Raw genomic sequence first — 19,544 nt, forward strand, 5'->3', positions numbered from 1 at the left:
GAAGGGAGGGTGTAAGGAAGATGGGGTCAGACTTTTTTCAGTGGTGCCTAGTGGTAGGATGAGAGGCAAAGGGCAGAAACTGAAACACAGTTGCATCTGAACATAAGGAACGACTTTTTTACGGTGAGGATGACCGAGTACTGGAACAGGTGGCCCAGAGAGATTGTGGAGTCTCCATCCTTGGAGATGTTCAAAAGCCATCTGGATGGGGCCCTGCGCAACGTGCTTCAGGTGATCCTGCATGGTTTTACAAAGGAGGAAACCATGCCTGACCAACCTGAGAGCCTTCTACGACAAAGCGACAAACTCTCTGGCCAAGGGCAGAGCAGGGGAGAGCGTTTATCTTGCCTTCAGCAAGGCTGCCAGCACTGTCTCCCCTAACATCCTCCTAGACAAACTGATGAAGTTCAGGCAAGGTAAGTGGAGGATGAGGTGGCACATGCAGTGAAGGGCCACAAAGATGATCAGGGGCTTGGAGCACCTGCCCTGCCTGGAGAGGCTGCGAGAGCTGGGCCTGCTCAGCCTGAAGAAGAGGCGGCTCCGGGGGCATCTTACTCTGTATAAATAAATCCCTGTGGGAATACCTGATTGGGGTGGGGGGGGTGGTGAAGAAGGCAGAGCCAGGCTCTTCTCAGTGGTGCCCAGGAAAGGCCAGGAAGCAATGGGCACAAACTGAAATAGGGGAAACTCCATTTAAACATAAGGAAAGCTTCTTTTGCGGGGAGGGTGGTCCGGGAGCGGCCAGGGCCGGCTGCTCCAGCAGGGATGGGGAGCCGGGAGCTGAGGGTGGTGACGTGGCTACCAGGGCAGGGGCCTCGCCAGCCAAGGCCCAGCCCCACCGTAGGCAAGTGAGGGAGCAGGGCAGTCTCAGCGGTGGCAGCCAGGCTCAGCCGGCAGCCCCGGTCGCCAGGGAAGTTAGAGCTGGTGCAGCAGGTCCGAGGTCGGGCCAGGAAGTCAGAGCGCAGGTTGGGTTGGGGTTCAGGCCAGCGCTGGTAACCAGCCCCCGGCACAGGCTGCTCAGGGCCTGTTAGTGCCCAGAGAGGGGCTGGAGCCTCCATCCTCGGAGACACTCAAACCCCGGCTGCACACAGCCCTGAGCAACCTGCTCTGCGTGAGCCTGCTTGCAGCAGGGGCCTGGCCCAGAGCACCTCCCGCAGCCCCTCCCGACCTCAGCCCTCCCGTGACTCTGCAATTGCAGCGCTGAAGCCCGGCGGGAAGCCTCATCCATCTCAGCAACAGCTCAGCAGGCTCCTCTGCCAACGCACCGGCAACAAGGAGAACCTAAACACCGTTTTCTGTACTCAGCAGCAAAGGAGCCAGGACAAAGGGCGCCAGGGCCTCAGGAAGGGCAGCGCTCTGCAAACCCTCGCAGGAGCAGCAGTCACAGGCCGCTCCAGGCCCAAACAAGCGCGGCCTCAAGGCAGGAGAGCGGAGGCAAGGGCCCTCTCGCCAGGCATCGCTGCACCCAAATTCTCCCGCTCCTCAAGGCGAAGAACTGCTCAGGGAGGCTCTGTCGCAATCGTCTCTGCCTTCACGGCTACGAGAGGGGAGCCGGGAGCTGCAGGAACCAAGAAAACACCAGGAGCCCCAAATCCCCAAGCCTCCATTTACAAACAGGAGGAGCAGCAGTGAAAGCCTGGCAAGAAGGGCCCAAACCGAGGAACAGCAGTAGCAGCTGAGGTGTTTGAAGAAACCACGTTGCCTGCTTTCTGGAGCCTTTGCGGGGACCAGCGTGTTTCTATTTCCCCGGAGCCGCCGGGCGCCCACAGGGGCGTGCGCAGTTCGCTAGCAGACTTTCAGCCGGGCTGGCCAGCGAGCAGGCGGCCCCAGCTCTGGGCACAGGCAGCGGGCAGGCTGAGAGGCCGAGCTGACGCTGCCAGGAGCTGCAAGCGCAGGGGTGCTGGCGAGTCTGCAGAGCTGAGGGAGCGCGTTTCTGTGCGCGCGTGAACCTCCAGCACCCGGAAAGGAGGCTGCACGTCCTCTGCTACTGGGGCCTCGCCTGGATGCAAGCACAGGCGCTGCCTTGGGGCAGTGTCACGTCCCACCTACAAGGGGGGGAGGGTGACCCAGGTTTGCAAATCCCCTCGGTATGGATTGAGGGCGAAACGGCACTCAAGGTCCGTTCATACACATCAACCTTAATGGAACAAATATTCGGCGGACATTGGTCCTCTAACAATTATACCTGCCTCAGCTCTGCGGCTTTATGGGGAACCAAGGTGGCCTTAACTGTGTGAAAAGGAAAGCAAGCCCGAAAGCAAGCAAGAGAGCGAGAGCGAATCGCCAGTTGTGGATCCAGCACTGGACCTGCCAACAGCAGTGTTCAGTGTAGAGAGAAACCACCCACCCAGGGCTCCTACGTGCGCCTGTTTTTTTGTGCCAGCTCCTGGGCTTCTGGAACCTTCTCTCAGCCCAGTCTCAGGAGTGGCTGAGACACACGTCGGCTCAGGGCAGTGGCACCAATGAGCCAAGGGGAGTGAGCCTGGGACCCTCCCTGGGGCTCTGGTCCCAGGAGCAGCTGCTCGAGTTCACAGTGCTGTTACTTGGGCCTCGTCCCCTACAGGGAGGGAACCCCCAGCGCCGCCCCCCGCCCCGGCCGCGCCCCGCAGGCGGCGGCAGCGCCGACTCGCCGCCGGCCCGCCCGGAGCCCCGCCCCCGCGGCGTCACGCGGCGCCCTGTGACGCCCCCGAGCGCCCCCGCCGCGGCTGTTGCGCATCGGCCTCTGGAGGCAGCGCCCTCAGCGTGTGGCCGCTGCTGCCGCAGCACCGGCGCGTCCTCGCTGGGCGCCTCTCTCGGAGCCTCGCTGCGCCCTGCCCTCGGCCCCGGCCCCGGCCCCGGCCCGGGGACTGCGAGCCCGGTGCCCCCAGCCCCGCGGCCCACCGGGGCTCGGCTCCTCTGCCCCCGCCCGAGGCGGGGCCGTGTCCGTGTCTGCGTCCCTGCTGCAGCATGAAGAGGCTCCTGGGGCTCTTCGGCAAGGGGCCGCCTGCGCGCGGCAGCGCTTCCCTGCCCTGCATGGGCGCCGCCTACGAGCTCCGCGAGAATGAGCTGGGCAAGCTGCACCGCGCGGCCGCCAGCGGCGACCTGGCGCAGGTGCGGCGGCCACGGTGGCTGCTGAGACCCGGCCTCAACGGGCGGGACCAGGCGAAGCGGTGAGGGGGGCGGTGGCGCCCGCGGGCCGGGCTCTGGGCGGTGCCGCGAGCGTGGGGGCGGCGCGAGGGGCGGCCGCGAGGGCCGGGCCGCGGCGGCGGTGCCGGCTGTGGCCGCGGCGGCGGGCGGAGGGGGCGGCGGCGGCGGCGGCCCGGCCGCGTGCCCGGAGGCGCCGGCGCAGCTGCGAGGCTGCGGCGGGCCCGTGCTGCCGGCAGAGAGGTCTCCTTTGCTGGGCGAGGCGAGGCGAGGCGAGGCTGAGGAGGGCGGAAACGAGGGGGCAGGTTTTGCGAGCGGCCTCTCCCGCAGCGTCGCCTGTGCTGCCTGCGTGGCAGCAGCCCTCTCGAGGTGCTCGCGGGATCCTTCGTAGCCGCGTCGGCTGCGGTGGTTTGAGCTGAGGCGTTTGGCAGTTTGAAGGGCCTCCTGTCTTCCAGGCGCGGCACAGCACGGCACGGCTTTGCCTGGAAGGAAGGCAGGAAGTGCCGTTTCCTTCAGCTGGTGAGGGCTGGTGGAAAGGCAGTCGTGCTCCCTCGGGGTGGACGCTGTGTGAGAAGGGCAGTCACAGCTGGGGGCAAGACAGAGGGCTGCTCTGCTGCTGTCGGCATGACAGGGTCGAGGGGGAAGGTTTCTGCTCTCTGGTTTGCCAGGTGTTGCCGAGGGCCCTTGGGAGTGAGCGCGTCCTCGTGTTTGCTGCAGTAGTAAGCTCGGGGGAAGGAGAGAAGGCACGAATTCCCGAAAAGCACAGCGCGGGGCTGATGTGATGGTGTCCTGCAACCCATCTCCTTAGCCTCTGGCACGGTGTTGTCACGTGAGCGATGCTGGCGGAAGCTCGAGGTTCCCTTGCCACAGGCTTAAGGCGCCCGAGCCTTGGTCGTCCTTGCTGGGCGGTGTGCGTAGTGCTGCTGGAGGCAGCGGCCAGTTGCCTGGGCAGAGGGATGGAGGGCAGCAGTTTCAGAGCGGCAGCCTGAGGCTGTGCGGGAAGAATCCTGTGCCTGGGCGCAGGACTGCGTCCGCAGGGAGCCGGGTGCGGAGCGGAGTGAACGTCGTCTTCATAAACGAGTGGGGGGGGTGAGGTGGATGTTTCCTAGCCGGTCTCTGCCTTTGGGCGTGCAACTGCCGTCATTGCTGAAGGGATGAGAAACTTTTTCTAAGCTTGTTTTTTGGAACCGGAAAGCAGTGGCCCTACACACGTGACATAGGCAGGAGCGGTCTCTTCAGCTTTCTCTCTGTCTGTGTTAATGTAATATATTTACTTTCTAGGACACCTCTGCATCTTGCTTGCGCTAATGGACATGCGGAGGTTGTTTCGTACTTAGTAGAGAGGAAGTGCAAGCTCAATCCTCGTGATAATTTTGAGAGATCGCCACTGATGAAGGTACGTGGAGTATGTGATGCTGTTGTAGGTAGGACTTAGAAGTTAAGCACTGAGCGATCCATCTCTTGGGTGATTCGTGACCTGGGTATGGGTGGAGATCGCGTTGTGCTTGGTGCCGAATAGGCATCCGGTACCTAATCTTTGACCGCGTTCTTGTTTTCTGAGGTTGGCAAGCGGTGGGAGTTGTGACAGAGGGAAACGTAGTTGCTGGAAATGTTTCTTTTTCCCGGTGTTGTTTCCAGGCGGTACAGTGCCAGCAAGAACAATGTGTCGCCATTCTGCTAGCGCATGGTGCCGACCCTAATCTTGCAGATGCTCTCGGCAACACTGCCCTTCACCTCGCTGCCCTTGCTCCTAACACCTCTCTAGCAGGGCAGTTACTGGAGCACAATGCCCATATTGATGCGCAGAATAAGGTAAGCGTAGAATGTGGGTAAGGCGTCTCTTGGAAAGCAAAAGTTGCTTCACTTCTCTGTGTTTTTCTAACTGGGGGGGATTTATGCTTTCAGGTGGGATACACGCCCCTCGCTCTTGCCGTGTCCGAGCATCACAAAGAGATGGTGGAGTTCCTGCTTAGAAAAGGAGCTGACGTGCACACTCGAGATCAGCCTGAAAGGTGAAGGGCTCGTCACAACAGGGTGTGGGTCTCCTGAGTATTCTTCAAGTTTGACTGAGGAGAGGTGTGGGCGTGAGCCTCTAAAAGGCACAAGTAGCCACAGAGAAGCAGTTCCCTCTGCGTGGCTTTTGAAAAGTGCTCTGCGCTTGGCTGCTGTCATGCCTCACTGGACGCCTTCCGCCTTGAGGACTGCCAGAAAGCATTGTGTCTGGTCGCCACAAGGCAGGGAACTTGCCGTTAGTTCGGCAGCATTGCTGTTAGGCAGGAGCGGGTTTTTACAGCCCAGGCGTAGTTGGTATGTAAATGCTGTCTCGCGGGCAGCGTTGTCTCTCTGTCCTGACACTCGCTTTGACAACGGGTGCGCATTGAGACGAGAGAGGTTCCAAGTGGATGTGAGGAGAATCTTCTTTGCCGTGAGGACGGTGACATGTCGGAACGGGTTGCGCGAGGAGGTTGTGCAGCCTCCCTGCTTGGCGGCTTGGAAGACCAGACCGAGTAAAGCGCTGAGCAACCCGGTGTGGCCTCGTAGCTGCGCGTGCTTTGGGGTGGTGTTTGGCCGCGAGCGGTCTCGAGGCCCCTTCCGACCCGAGTTCTCCTGTGCTTCCGTGTAGTTGGCTTTGCTTTCCTTCTGCCTGTGGGAAAGGGGGAAGTAGTTGTTTGGGGAGCAAACAGGGATGAAAGTAATGGCAGTGAAACGTGTGTATCGGCTGATACATTTCCTCTCATCTTTTGGATGCTCTAGGACCCCTCTTATGCTTGCTGCTTCTGCTGGGGACATGAGCATCATAGAAGTTCTTCTTGGCTACAGTGCTGATCTTTCCCAGAAAGACATTCTGGGACGGACAGCAGAAGATTATGCTGCTACTTCTGGGCACGCTCAGTAAGTGCTTTAGGTCACCGTCAGAGTTGCTAAGTTGTCTGGATGTGCGTGTTGGCTTAAGGGCACGCTTGGTAACAGCAGCAAGGTTTAGTGATGCACGGAGACCTTTGCTGAAGCTGGGCGAGATGGAATCTTCTGGTACGTGTTGCTCCCGTGTCAAGTGTGAATTGGGAAATTTTCCTCGACTTCCACCCAAAATGCTCCGTTAGGTTTCAAGTTTGCAATGCTGAGCTCACGTCCGAGCAACGCAAAGTCTGAAAAGTGTGTCTTTGCCAAGTGAAGTGTATATAAGCCCCTGCCCAGACCAGCGCTTGACCCCAAATCTAGAGCTCATTTCTTCTCCCTTTCTCCTAGCCTGTATGGAGGGAAGCAGGAAAGAAGGGGGCCTGGGTGTGTGTAACTAGCATGTGTGTGCGACCTTACCAGTTGGCTCTGAATAGGCGTAGGATGGAGAATAAATGGCTATTTGTATTCTAGAAGCGGTGTATGCAAGGATGCTGCTGTTCTTAGTGACGGTATTTCCTTTCTTTCTGTACACAGTGTTAGTCAACACCTGGCAGACTGCACAGAGAAGAAAAATGCGGGAGAAGCTTCTGCAGGCGGCACAAGAGGCATGCCAGTGCTTAGCACGCCTCCTGGAGCAGGAGCTGCTGGCTTTGCATTGGGTGCCTGTGCTCTGGCTGGCGGAGGTAGGATCCCTAACCGTGGAGGAGCTGAGGAGGAAAATCCCCACGGCCTTTTCTTTTGGTGGCTTGTGTTGTTGAAGCTTATTGTGTTCAGCACTGACTTTGTGTGCTACTCCATCTGAGGCCTCCACTAAAGTTTTGTAAATGCGCTTCTGTGTTGCTGACTGGACCCATGTCTTGCGAGGCTGTGAGGGTGCTTCTATAATTAGTGTGTTAGCCGTCCATTCGGAGGGTTGTTGCCTGTTGGATTTCCCCATGTTTATAGACAGGGGCTTTCCTTTTTTTCTTAAAAAAAAAAAAAAAAAAAAAAAAAATCGGTGGTTTGGGGCATGCTTTTGTTCGTGCTGTCTCGCATGGCTGTTTCACTCCAGGTAGGCCTGTGGAATTGTCCATGTTACATGCCTGTAGGCACTGTTGACATTCAAAGGTGCTAAGAATTAATCATGCCAATTGCTATTTGAACAGTGAGAGACGACATTTCGCATGGCTACTTTGTAAGGTGAGAGTTGAACAGTACCTTTTCCCAAATACTTTAACCTGCCTAAAAAGAGGAAAGACGGGAGAGAGACGCGGTCCTTCTTGCCTTTTCTTTTCAAGCCTGATGGAGGAAGAGGAGAGTGATGACAGCCTTCCTGCTTGTGAGAAAGAAAGACGCTGTTTAGCTGCCAAGGTAAAGTGCCTCACCAGGCAACTTTTCCCACGAAACGACTGACTTGCAGGGAGGACCTGTCTGGATTTGAGCGAAAGCACGTTTCCAGGCAGGTGGTTTCCTCCCGCAAAGCGGTCTCCTGCCTGCACCCTTTCTGCTGCTGTGAGCTGTTTCCTGCAAGACTTGTAGCCGCAGCAGAGCATGCAGCAGTCTTGCTGTTGTGGGGGGAAAGAGCAGTAGGTGACAAGAAAAACGACCACATGGTTTTCCTCATCTGAGTCAGATTTCTAGACCGTGAAAGTTGATCAGCTCCTAGACTGCCTATTCTTTTGTCCTCCAGACCTTGCTCTTTGTTTCCAGTAACTTTGGTGATAGAATTGTGACGGATATGGAAGAAGGGCATTTATTGATCAAAATCTGCAGAAATGCTTCATGCCCTGGCTCTCCCTTCCTCCTTGTCAGGTTCCTCAAGTGTGCTTGGGGGGGCAGTTGCTCAAGCGGGTCTTTTTTTCTGCTGCCTGATGCGGATGGCATTCCAGGCTTGTGCGTGATCTCACACCGCCTGTTTCCCCTCTCTTTTTTCCTGTTTGTTTGTTTATCCAGATGAGGTGTTTGGCGTTGGGAGTGGGCTGTGATGAAGAATCCGATTCTGGTGCTGAAACCCCCCCTGTACTGCTGGAGATGCAGGCATGTTTGATTTTTAAGCGGGCTCTGTTTCTTTCAGTGACCTTTGAGAGACTGTCGCAGATGTTGTCTGTGAAGAGCTACTGCAGCCTAGTAAGACGTGATAGTGGTTTGAAGTGTGAAAGTGAAACTTTTCCCTGCGTGGGTGCCGAGAAGAGGAGTATTTTGGAAGGTGTGGATTGCCTGTGCAGAGGATGCTTGTTTCTGTTCTTTCGCACTCTTTTGGCTGGCCTCTTCTAGGAGGAGTCACCTGAAGGGGAGGGAGAGGAGGCTGCTGGTGGTCCTCCAGCTGCGAATGCTGCAGAAGCCCCTGCTGGTGTGAGAGGTGAGTTAATAAACATTGATCCCCTTTGTTTCTTTGCTAGTTGTGCTGCGTCAGTGAACGGAAGTGGTGGCCTGGTGGGGGAGAGGTTGCCTGATGGAGGAGAGCAGCAGTCATTTCTCCCTTCCTTTGTAGGTGTTACGTCGGCAGCAGGAGTGAAGCAGGAGGAAGACAGCGACTCTCCGTGGGATTCTGAGGTGCTTTCAGTGAGGGGCGCAGTGGGATCCCCGGTGGCGGGGGGAACCGCTCGGGAGTTTGCTTTGGACGTGGGCCCTAGCGCTGATGAGGCTCAGTTCCCTCTTTGGCCGCTTCTGCCATGTGTTTGCTCCTGTGAACTTGAGCAGCTTCTGCTCTGTGCAAGCTGTTCAGTCAGGACTGTGCCTAAGTAGGGTCTGCTGATGTCCTAGGTCTCATAGGAACTGGCCTTTGAATGTGATTTCTAGTGTAACACTGAAAGAGTACAGATTCTGGCTCTGCAAGTGCTTGGGAGGGTTGCTGCTTCTTTGCCACGGTACCCAATGAAATGAGTGTTTTTGGAACCGTGCAGCCAAGTAGTAAGCACAACCAAAAAAAATCAGTGTAGGCTTGGAGCACTGTTTTGGGTTGAAGTGTGAAAGTGAGGAAAGAGAAGGAGGCTTGACTAAGGTTGTCTGAGAAGCAGGCAGCCGTTGGTTTTCCTTGGTGCAAAGGAGGGGGAAAGGGTGTGTGCGCTCCTGGCTGTTGTAACCTAGGTGAGGCCAGGGTCAGACTGTGTGCAGGCAGTGCTTGTCAGGGGCTTTGCAGAACTGGAGCAGGACGTTTGGGACGTTGGGTATTGCTGTCTACTCAAAGAGGTTCCTGAGGAAAAACCGCAGGCCTCGTAGAAGAGAAGTCAGAACTTTTCCCTGCGTGGGTGCCGAGAAGAGGAGTATTTTGGAAGGTGTGGATTGCCTGTGCAGAGGATGCTTGTTTCTGTTCTTTCTCACTCTTTTGGCTGGCCTCTTCTAGGAGGAGTCACCTGAAGGGGAGGGAGAGGAGGCTGCTGGTGGTCCTCCAGCTGCGAATGCTGCAGAAGCCCCTGCTGGTGTGAGAGGTGAGTTAATAAACATTGATCCCCTTTGTTTCTTTGCTAGTTGTGCTGCGTCAGTGAACGGAAGTGGTGATCTGCTTGTGAGATGGTGCAGCCCCCAGTTTTCCCCTTGCCAGCCAGTGCTGGGGGGAAGGTTGAGGGTAGGGAAAGTCAACTGTGGGAGATGTTCTGTGGTAGTGCTGGAGTGCAAGGAGCGTTGCTCCTTGGTGACTTCCTGCACATGTGAGGATGTTTTGGCTAGTGCTTTGAGGGTTCCTCTTCTACCGTGCAAAGGGATTGTGAGTGCCAAACTCTGGAGCCCTAGTTTGGAGGGGAGATGCCCCCAAACCTCCCTACTCCAGGACTCTGGCATGCCAGAGCCTCGTTTGGATGCTACCCGACCATCTGTTGAGTGTTTATTGTAGCCGTGGGAGGTGTCATGCTGAGCTTGGGCATCTTCTGCTGCAAAGAAGGACCTGGGAAGCGTCGAGAGCACCTTGGTGGGGCTGGGGGGGGAATGACAGTGCTGTTTTTCCTCTGTAGTTGAAGGGTTATCCGACTCATGGCTGCAGGGCTTGCCTGACGGGGGGGGAGCAGCAGAGTGAAAGAAGGACTCGTGGTGTGTCATTTCTCCCTTCCTTTGTAGGTGTTACGTCGGCAGCAGGAGTGAAGCAGGAGGAAGACAGGGACTTTCCTTCGTTTTCTGAGGTGCTTTCAGTGAGAGGCGCAGTGGGGTCCTCGGGTCCCCGTGGGGGGAACTGCTTGGGAGCTTGTTTAGGACATGGGCCCTAGCGCTGATGAGGCTCAGTACCCCTTTGGCTGCTTCTGCCATGTGTCTGCTCCTGTGAACTTGAGCAGCTTCTGCTCTGTGCAAGCTGTTCAGTCAGGACTGTGCCTAAGTAGGGTCTGCTGATGTCCTAGGTCTCATAGGAACTGGCCTTTGAATGTGATTTCTAGTGTAACACTGAAAGAGTACAGATTCTGGCTCTGCAAGTGCTTGGGAGGGTTGCTGCTTCTTTGCCACGGTACCCAATGAAATGAGTGTTTTTGGAACCGTGCAGCCAAGCAGTAAGCACAACAAAAAAAATCAGTGTAGGCTTGGAGCACTGTTTTGGGTTCTGAAAGGCCTGTTATACTTCCAGAGCCTGCCTGCCTTGACGGCATGCGTGAGTGCAGAACCAGCAGTGAAACGGCAGGTAATGCTTAAGTGACGATCCAAGTCGTGCTTGGGTATGACACCTGCAGCTTGATGCTGAAGTGTTTGTGGAAACTCCTTGCCCCACTCTCTGCTTGTTTGTGTTCTCACTCAACCAGGTGTCCGCAGATGCGAGAGAGAAGCGTGCAGGACACGAGGCTGCTGCCACACGAACAGATACAGATTTCCAGTACGACGGACAGGTGACTGTGTTAAAGACCCGTGAAGATGTTAGTGTAAAGGGAGCTGTTATTCCCAAATGAGTGCAGGAGGGAGACTGCAGAGAGTAGCAGATTCCAGATATACTTCAGAAGTATTGCAGAATTCATTTCTTTCCCTTTGTGAAATGGAAGAACTGCGCAAAGGACGAAAGCCCTGGGTTGGAAGTAGGAAGCCCTGGCTTTGATGGTCAGAGTAATATCTGCAGTCAGACCCTAGCTCTTGCTGTGCAGGACAGCACATTTTGCATTGTCTTAAAAGAGAAGAAAAACTGCTCAAGCCCACTAATACTAAGCCCTTTTTTAATGAATTAGGAAACAGCAACCCTCGTGAAGAGATGCCAACAGATTAGATGTCCTCAGGTGACCAGGATAGCTAGCGGTCTTCAGTTGTGCAGGCGCCTGCTGGTGGTGGGCAAAATTGCTTATCTTTGAGCTCACTCTGAAGACTGATGCAGTGAGTGAAAGGAAGAACGTAGTCCGTGTTCCTACCCTTTTCTTCATACGCATGTAACTAGTTCATTAGGGTATGGCCAGAGAGCTACAGCAGGAGGTTGCTGATGCTTCCCGTGGAGGAGTGACCACATGGGCGCTAGGAGCATCACGAGTCATTGAAAGAGTAGGCCTGGTGTTCCGGCGTTGTTTACGGCCGCCCGTAGGAAATTGAGATGGGGATGGGAGAGGCCAGTATGAAAGAGGATGAAGCAGCAGGGTTTTGGAGAGACGACTTGAGAGTCGAAGCAGTCGCCTTGTCTGTACGGAAAACGCAGCTGACTCGCGTGGGTCCTGGTTGTGGTTTTACAGTTGCAGGAGTCGGAAGAACAGCGTGTTCAGTCCGAGCGTTGTGCTCAGGACTTGAAGACGGCCCTGGAAAAGAAACAAAGAGAAGTGGTAGCTGTTTCCCAGCAACTGCAAGACCTTCTGGAAGCCTCCTCAGGAACTGTTAGCCTAAAACCTCTGGAAGAACGAGTGGGACGGTAAGGAACTGTCACGGTGAAGCAAGGCTTTGCTTTCTGGGACAGTGTAAAAGCAACAGGATTACCTTGCTGCATCACAGCAAGTTAATGCACAATTTTGAGAGAAGCTTTTGCTTTAGATGATGTTATTTCCCACTGTTGTGTCAGTATTTGTGCTCTTGTGTCTTCCCATAACGAGACCTGTGTTTCTTTTCAAGGCTTGAACTTGCAAACGCCAGCCTGGAAGGCAGAGTCCAGCAACAGACTGCTAGAATCAAAGTTCTTCAGAAAGAGCTGCGTGGCTCTGCCTCTGTAAGCCAGTCATGACTTTTGTTTTCCTGAGCTCCTGAGGCTAGCTCTGTGTGTGGGGGGGGGGAAATTTTCAGAAGAGATTGTCCTGGGGAGCCTAGGGGAAGTCATTTCCTGCAGCCTGCAGGTGATTGGCTGCAGTTGGTCCATTCCCAGGCTCTCTGGTTTTGAGAGTTTTCATGGGGCGCTCTGCTGCGTCCTACTTAACACTGTCTGAGGTAAAGGTTGGACACTGGTGTGCTGGCTTGAATGTTTGCTGCTTTATACCCGTCGTGGTGCTTAAGCCATCAGGCAGCCGCGCTTCAGGGGTTCCTGCCTTAAAGGCATTCTGCAGGTTAGCTTGTGGAATTGCCTTGGTGCCAAGCGCTTTGTCGCCGAGCCCTAACTGGCATCCTCGGACTGTGGCAAGAGTTCCGTTGCCCGGCCTCTGAGCACCTTCCCTGTTTAGTGGCTATGGATTCCTTGGCTGGAAGGTGTAAATCTGTAAAGTAACTTGAGGAACTCCAAAGATGCGCAGCTGCAACTAATGAAGGAATCCCACATTGCTAGGCAGTGTTATTTTCGGTGTGCTTGGTCTGAGTTGGTGGAGACAAGCCTTCAGTGAGGAGGAACTGCTTAGGCTCTGCAGAATGGCTGCTCCTTGGCATCTTGGTGTGTGTTGTTTTCCGTGAAGAGGAGTCCCTGTGGTGTCATTTGTGGAACCCTGTACGATGCTGCCTTGGAATGTCCAGGCATCCCGAATTCAGGGGTTAATAGCAGCTGAAGCAAGGCGCTTTCATCTGGGGCCTGCACAAAGCAAGTGGTTGTCGTGCTCTGTCTAGTGAGCGAGGGTCCTTGGTCCTACAGCCCCCCGTAGTTGTGGTTAATTAGGGCTGAAGAGGTGTTGAAAATAACGAGATGTGCAAGTGTAATTGTGGGCTGTACTGCAGCTGGCCAGAGAAGAAGGCAGGCAGTCACAGTGCTTATCCTTGCCTTTGGTGAAGATGGCGGGGTTTTTGGATATCCCGTGGATGAAGAAGCTACTCCTGTCTTTGCTCATTGATGACCATTTGTATGCCTCACAGCTCTGCCTCACAGCTCTGCCTCAAACGGCCCAGGCAATGGTTGCTGACAATTTTAGGGCAGCCTCAAGCTAAGGCTGTTCTGCTCCCTGGAACAGGGAGGGGTAGATAGTACAGGAGTAAGGAGAGGGAGGAATGTTTGAGGCATGTCTTTTTGGCAATACCTCTTAAATGTGGTGTGAACTTCAGTGTGGCTTTTAATGCTTCTGTAGGTTCATAACTGCCTGGAGGACTTGATCACTGGCTTATGGACAAGGTGCATGCCTTTGGAGGAAGACCAAAATCAGCAGGTGCATCAATGGTTGCTGTGAATTCCTTCTTCCAGGCTATGACTATTTTGTGCGCAGGCAGCTCAACCATCCAGGAGTTCCCTGACAGTGAACTTTTCTGAGGACCGCTGCCCACTGATTGCTGAAGATCCCCCAGAAGCTTTAAATTAAGCGGTGCTCTCCACTGATGGGGACACATAAGTAACCCCTGCTAGTAGCGGGTGGCCTTCCCTTTTGTGGGGGAGACAGACTATAGGTGTATTGCAGAAATCATTTCTTTACCTTTGTGAAGTGGAAGACCTGCCCGAAGGCTGAAAGCCCAGGGTTGGAAGTAGGAAGCTCTGGCTTTGATGATCAGAGTAATACCTGCAGTCCAGCTATGGCTCTTGCCCTTGCATCAGAGCAGATTGTGCGTTATCTTAAAAAGGAAGGAAACGCTCAAGCCCACGCTCTCAGCGTCTCTTCCAAGGAGAGTAATACTGAGCTGTTTTTTACATATTGGGAAAGAGCAGCCCTCATGAAGAGATGCTGACAGATTAGATGTCTTCAGGTGGCCAAAATGGCTAGAGGTCTTTGGTTGTGCAGGCGCCTGCAGGTGGTGGGCAAAGCTGCTTATCTTTGAGTTCACTCTGAAGACTGATGTAGCGAGTGAAAAGAAGAACACATTCCATGCTCCTGCCCTCTTCTTCATGCTCATGTAACAATGTTTCCTTAGGCTATGGCCGGACAGCTTCCGGAGGAGATTGCCGATGCTCTTGAACAGCAGTCGCTTCCAGAAGGCTCGCTTGGAGTTACAAAGCTTTGTTGCGGTGAGCTGAAGGAAGACAAACTGCGGTTGCAGGAGGAACTGGACAGGGTTAAAGCCAAGGTAGGCAAAACCTGTAACTACATTAATAAATGCGTTGACATTGTTCTTCCCTGTAAATGAGGAAAAAGGACAAAGCAGTATTCTGAGTATTCTGAGCAGTATTCAGGATGGGGATGGGAGAGGCCAGTATGAAAGAGGATGAAGCAGCAGGGTTTTGGAGAGACGACTTGAGAGTCGAAGCAGTCGCCTTGTCTGTACGGAAAACGCAGCTGACTCGCGTGGGTCCTGGTTGTGGTTTTACAGTTGCAGGAGTCGGAAGAACAGCGTGTTCAGTCCGAGCGTTGTGCTCAGGACTTGAAGACGGCCCTGGAAAAGAAACAAAGAGAAGTGGTAGCTGTTTCCCAGCAACTGCAAGACCTTCTGGAAGCCTCCTCAGGAACTGTTAGCCTAAAACCTCTGGAAGAACGAGTGGGACGGTAAGGAACTGTCACGGTGAAGCAAGGCTTTGCTTTCTGGGACAGTGTAAAAGCAACAGGATTACCTTGCTGCATCACAGCAAGTTAATGCACAATTTTGAGAGAAGCTTTTGCTTTAGATGATGTTATTTCCCACTGTTGTGTCAGTATTTGTGCTCTTGTGTCTTCCCATAACGAGACCTGTGTTTCTTTTCAAGGCTTGAACTTGCAAACGCCAGCCTGGAAGGCAGAGTCCAGCAACAGACTGCTAGAATCAAAGTTCTTCAGAAAGAGCTGCGTGGCTCTGCCTCTGTAAGCCAGTCATGACTTTTGTTTTCCTGAGCTCCTGAGGCTAGCTCTGTGTGTGGGGGGGGAAATTTTCAGAAGAGATTGTCCTGGGGAGCCTAGGGGAAGTCATTTCCTGCAGCCTGCAGACGATCCGTTGTGGTGCTTACCCCTGAAGCGCAGCTGCCTGATGGCTTTCCTGCCTTAAAGGCATTCTGCAGGTTAGCTTGTGGAATTGCCTTGGTGCCAAGCGCTTTGTCGCCGAGCCCTAACTGGCATCCTCGGACTGTGGCAAGAGTTCCGTTGCCCGGCCTCTGAGCACCTTCCCTGTTTAGTGGCTATGGATTCCTTGGCTGGAAGGTGTAAATCTGTAAAGTAACTTGAGGAACTCCAAAGATGCGCAGCTGCAACCAATGAAGGAATCCCACATTGCTAGGCAGTGTTATTTTCGGTGTGCTTGGTCTGAGTTGGTGGAGACAAGCCCTCAACGAAGGGAGACTGCTGGATCACTGGAACTGGGGGTAGATTGTAAAGGAGTAGGGAGATGGAGAAATGTTTGTGGCACTTCTTTTTGGTAATACCCCTTAAATGAGGTGTGAGCTTCAGTCTGGAAAGTGTCAGCGTGCCTTTTTTGCTTTTTTTTAATGCTTCCGTAGGTTCATAATCGCCTGGAGGACCTGATCACTGGCTTACGGACAAGACGCGTGCTTTCGGAAGAAGACCCAAGTCAGCAGGTACATCAATGGTTGCTGTGAATTTCTTCTTCTAGTCTTTCAGGTTTTTGGGGGAGTTGGGTGTGTGTGTGTGTGTGTGTGTGTGTGTGTGTGTGTGTGTGGGCAGCTAAACCGTCCAAGAGTTCTGTAATGGTGAACTCCTCCAAGGGCCGTTGCCTGCTGATGGCTGAAGCTCCTCCTGAAGCTTTAAATGAAGCCCTGCTCTCCACTGATGTGGCTACATAAGTACCCCCTGCTAGTAGCAGAGGGACTGAGGAAGCTGTTCTTCAGGGTCTTTTCCACCTTTTCCCCGTGAGCCCCTAGTAGCAGGTGGCCTTCCCTTTTGTGGGGGGGGGGGGGGGGGGGGGACAGGACGGAGGGAGGTGGGGGGGCTGGCAGGCAACTGTTTCTGTCCCTCAGTATTGGCCTGTTCAGTGGGAAAACTGAAGTGCTGACCTTTACGTGGGCATTCTGTCCCCTGGAGTTCTGCGGCCTTGGGCTAGCAGAGAGAGACGTCCTGCAACATCTGTGTGAGGAACGCTGTCTGCACCTAATGCTTATAGATGCCATTACTGAGTTATGTGTGCCATTTCTTCTTTCTGTTTGGAAAGTGTGAGAGCAAAAGCAAGTCAATGAAGAAGCTGGTAGAGTGGAAGCGACCAGCAGAAGCCCGACTGGAGCAGGAAATGAGAAGAAACATGGAACTGCAGAAAGAATGCAACAGGTAAGTATGGGTTTTTAGTACTTGTAAGAAGTATGGACTAGGCTGGGAGTCAAGCTTTATTTAACTTGACCCTAAGACTATGAGGACGTAACAGTTTGTGAGCACCTTCAAGCCTTGCGTTAGATCTTGCAAGTGGCTTCTGTACGTGAGCGTACGGTTTTAGGTAGGTGGAAGTGCAGGCTGCCCTGCAGTTGTTGTGGGGAGAGAGGGAGGGCAGGCAGAAGTCCGTCACCTCTGTTTTCAGGCCAAGGGAGTACCTCCATGGGAGCAGAGGAAATTTCGACCCTGCAAGTGATCTGTGGGAGGGAAATGATTTTTTTTCCCCTGGTTTGGGTTTGGGTTTTTGGGGGGTCCATAAGTCCTGGCCTGTCAGTCAGGTTACAAACAAGGTAAGCCCCATCCATGCTGCTTACCTAAGTGTATACGCAAAGGCTGACTGTCCCTGGGCTTCCTATTTTATGTGCTAATTTGCTGCACAGGTCCAGGAGGCTTCTTGAAAGAGCTATGAAGAAACTGAGGGCGTATGAGAGGCGAGAGAGTGAGTCCCAGTCGGATTTCCAGGGCGCAATGGAGGACACGCGTTCTGGAAGGGGCAGCGAAGTTGGTAGATTAAGAACAAAGGTGAGCTTTGGTTTGTTCGGGTTTTTTGCTGTTTTTGGAAGCCTGTATGATTTAATTCTGTTTCCTGTTGTTAATGATCTGGTGGCTGTGTTCCGAAGTGAGTGGATTTCCCCTGTGATCCCTGAAAATGCCTAACTAATCCTTTGGTAAGTGAAGAAGCGTTGCAATACCAGGGTGCTGGTGTGGGAAAGGTAAATTTCTGAGGAGCAAAGAGGAAGACGGAGTTTTAGTTGACCTTTGGGGCCTACTGAAACCTGGTACTTCCTGAAAGCGCTTGAAAACAAACTCCCGCTTTGATCTGGAAAGAACACGCCTTCTTCCTCCACTGCTTGAAAAGCTCCTTTCTGGAGCACTGTTGGCGAAGCTTTCAGTGTCACGGAAAGAAGAGGATGTGTCTCTTGTGAGTTCTGTCCTGAAGTAACCTGACTGTGTGACAAATATGTAACACTCCTCGCACCCCCTGTCCATCCAAAACGCCCCCTCCCCCCCCGATAGATATTGTTTCTGATGAAAGGAGAAGGTGTCCAGCTCTGTGGATATTTGGTTTCCTGTGAGCGTCTGAGGCTGAGGCTAAGTGAGTCTGTCCTTTCCCTGTCTACAGGTCCGTGAACTTTCCCACTGGCTGGCGACAGAGCGGAGAAGGTCGAGGCAGCTAGAAAAAGCAAATGAAGGCTTGCGCGAAGAGTTGGCTTGGCTGCATGGGAGCTGTGACAAACTGCGCAAGAGGAAGCAGCATCTGGAAGAAGAGGTGGTTGTCCTCAGGCGTCATTTAGAGGCCAAGATGATGGATCGCAGCCACGTAGAAGTCTATAAAAAGGAGGCTGAACAAAGAGCTGGGCGAGAGCTAAGGCAAAAACTGCAGGAAGTCAATCTCTTTCTGCAGGTAAACTTACTTCACCCTGGTATCTGTGGTCCAGTTGTGCCTTGTCATTCCTTCATTCTTTCCTGTTGTGATTTTTCAGTATTTCATGCTTCTGCCGTCAGGGCTGTGGGGTCATGGGCTCTTCACATCTTCAGGAGGTTGTTGAAGGGTGTGAGCTTGTTGAATGGTTGTCCTCAACCACTCTGAGATCCTGTGAATAATCTTCTCCACCCACGTAGGTCACCGGGGAATCGGGTAACAGCGCTAAGAGAAGAATTGCAAGGAGACTAGTGTCTTGCCGAGACAGAGGTTGCTTAGTCCCAGCTTTGACCGAAAACAAAGAAGTTGCGCTAAGAGTGTGTGTGCGTGTGTCTCTTTCCGCACAAAAAGGATTATGTAATGTGGTGCTTCTGGGTTTCGCCCTCCCTCGTTGAGGGAAGGGAGGAGGCACCGTTGCCTCCCTGAGTAAGGTTGTGCTCTTCCGGTTGGGGGTGTGATACAGACTGGGGGGAAAGTTCTCTTCTTCTCTCCTGGGGCTTGAAATTGCATGCTCTGCTTCAGACACAGGCAGCCACCCAGGACCGAGTGGAACGCATAAGAGCTGCTACTGAAGCTTCCACGGTAGGCCGACTGCAGCAGAGAATTAGGGATTTAGAAGATGAATTGGCTCTCACAAAACGCCTGCAGCGAGCCAGAGCTAATGTGGGGCTTGCGGAAGCTGGTGCTGCACATCGTCACGAGTGCTGCAGGAGCCGCTCTTTGACGACGAACCCCGTGGGCAATGCTTCCTCTGTGGCAGACCGAGTGGAAGCTCATATGGCTGAGGTAAGGCATTGTAAACCCATGTTATTCTCGAATTACCTTTAAAGAATATGAATAAGCTAGGTTCAGCTTTTAAGCTGAAAATGAGCATCATCAATGAGCATCCTAGCTCCAGGACACCCAATCCAGTAGTCTGAACGTGACTGCTGACCCTCACAATGCTGCAACCTCGGCAATACCTCTGGTCCGCGTGTGTCCCAGAATTAGCAGTCTGTGAGACAGCACGTTCCTCACAGAATGGTGAGCAGCGTATCACGAGGCTTGGGAACCGCATGGCAAGAGTTGGACAAGGGAGCGCATAATTCTTCACAGAATGCCCTGATCCGTTCCCTCCTTTGCACAGAGTGGAGGCAGGGGCAAGCTCTCCCCTTCCGTCTGTTTTATCCCTGAGAAGTATTCAGGCCCCTCTAATTCTAACGCAGTGCTGTGGTGCCCCCTGCGTACCAAGGGTCCTGTTTAAAGGACGTGTCGGCGTACCGTACCTGTACCCGTGCCGGTAATGTTCTGAAGTGGAGTTCCTAGGCTCTGAGCGTTGTCTCGTGGAGTCTCACAGGGTGATCCGGATGACTGCCCTCGGGCAACCCCCGCGGGTAAATAGTAAGTCAGCAGTGCTGTCTGAAAAAGAACCGTCAAGAGGTGACTGCTGCAAGGAAAGCCAGCTCGTTCTGGCCTGAGTCCTTTGGTAATGAGTAAATTAAGCAGCATTTTGGCTCTTCTCTGTGTCGGTATGTTGGTAGGTGAGCCTGTGTGTGTCTCAGAATTAGTGGTGATTCCCCCGGGGATTCAGCCTGAACTGCTTGCTCTCTACCTAAGCCCAGAAGCTGTATGCTCTCTGTTTGGAC

The 19,544-nt window shown here is 53.8% G+C and overlaps 2 protein-coding genes and 1 long non-coding RNA gene across 3 annotated transcripts; all 3 read left to right on the forward strand.

Moving 5' to 3' along the window:
• The first annotated feature begins 2,710 nt into the window (after window positions 1-2,710).
• On the forward strand, window positions 2,711-9,357 carry LOC135327245 (ankyrin repeat domain-containing protein 7-like). The gene is made up of 11 exons (XM_064505396.1): window positions 2,711-3,149; window positions 4,405-4,519; window positions 4,762-4,935; window positions 5,029-5,135; window positions 5,878-6,015; window positions 6,556-6,704; window positions 7,167-7,200; window positions 7,299-7,371; window positions 7,954-8,127; window positions 8,275-8,359; window positions 9,344-9,357. Exons 1-11 carry the CDS (start codon window positions 2,947-2,949, stop codon window positions 9,355-9,357), a joined length of 1,266 nt encoding a protein of 421 aa, XP_064361466.1. The 5' UTR covers window positions 2,711-2,946.
• Window positions 9,358-10,054: 697 nt separating this feature from the next.
• On the forward strand, window positions 10,055-11,789 carry LOC135327572 (uncharacterized). Its single transcript, XR_010387892.1, has 4 exons — window positions 10,055-10,112; window positions 10,547-10,600; window positions 10,719-10,802; window positions 11,622-11,789. It is a non-coding gene; the product is annotated as an uncharacterized LOC135327572 (long non-coding RNA).
• Window positions 11,790-14,906: 3,117 nt separating this feature from the next.
• LOC135327246 (ankyrin repeat domain-containing protein 26-like) lies at window positions 14,907-18,747 on the forward strand. The gene is made up of 6 exons (XM_064505397.1): window positions 14,907-14,987; window positions 15,617-15,694; window positions 16,285-16,397; window positions 16,877-17,018; window positions 17,620-17,901; window positions 18,442-18,747. The coding sequence occupies exons 3-6, from the start codon at window positions 16,306-16,308 to the stop codon at window positions 18,745-18,747; spliced, it is 822 nt and encodes a 273-aa protein (XP_064361467.1). The 5' UTR covers window positions 14,907-14,987; window positions 15,617-15,694; window positions 16,285-16,305.
• Window positions 18,748-19,544: the final 797 nt, after the last annotated feature.

This window comes from Dromaius novaehollandiae, chromosome 1 (assembly GCF_036370855.1).
Source record: "Dromaius novaehollandiae isolate bDroNov1 chromosome 1, bDroNov1.hap1, whole genome shotgun sequence".
Classification (NCBI taxonomy): Eukaryota; Metazoa; Chordata; class Aves; order Casuariiformes; family Dromaiidae; genus Dromaius; species Dromaius novaehollandiae.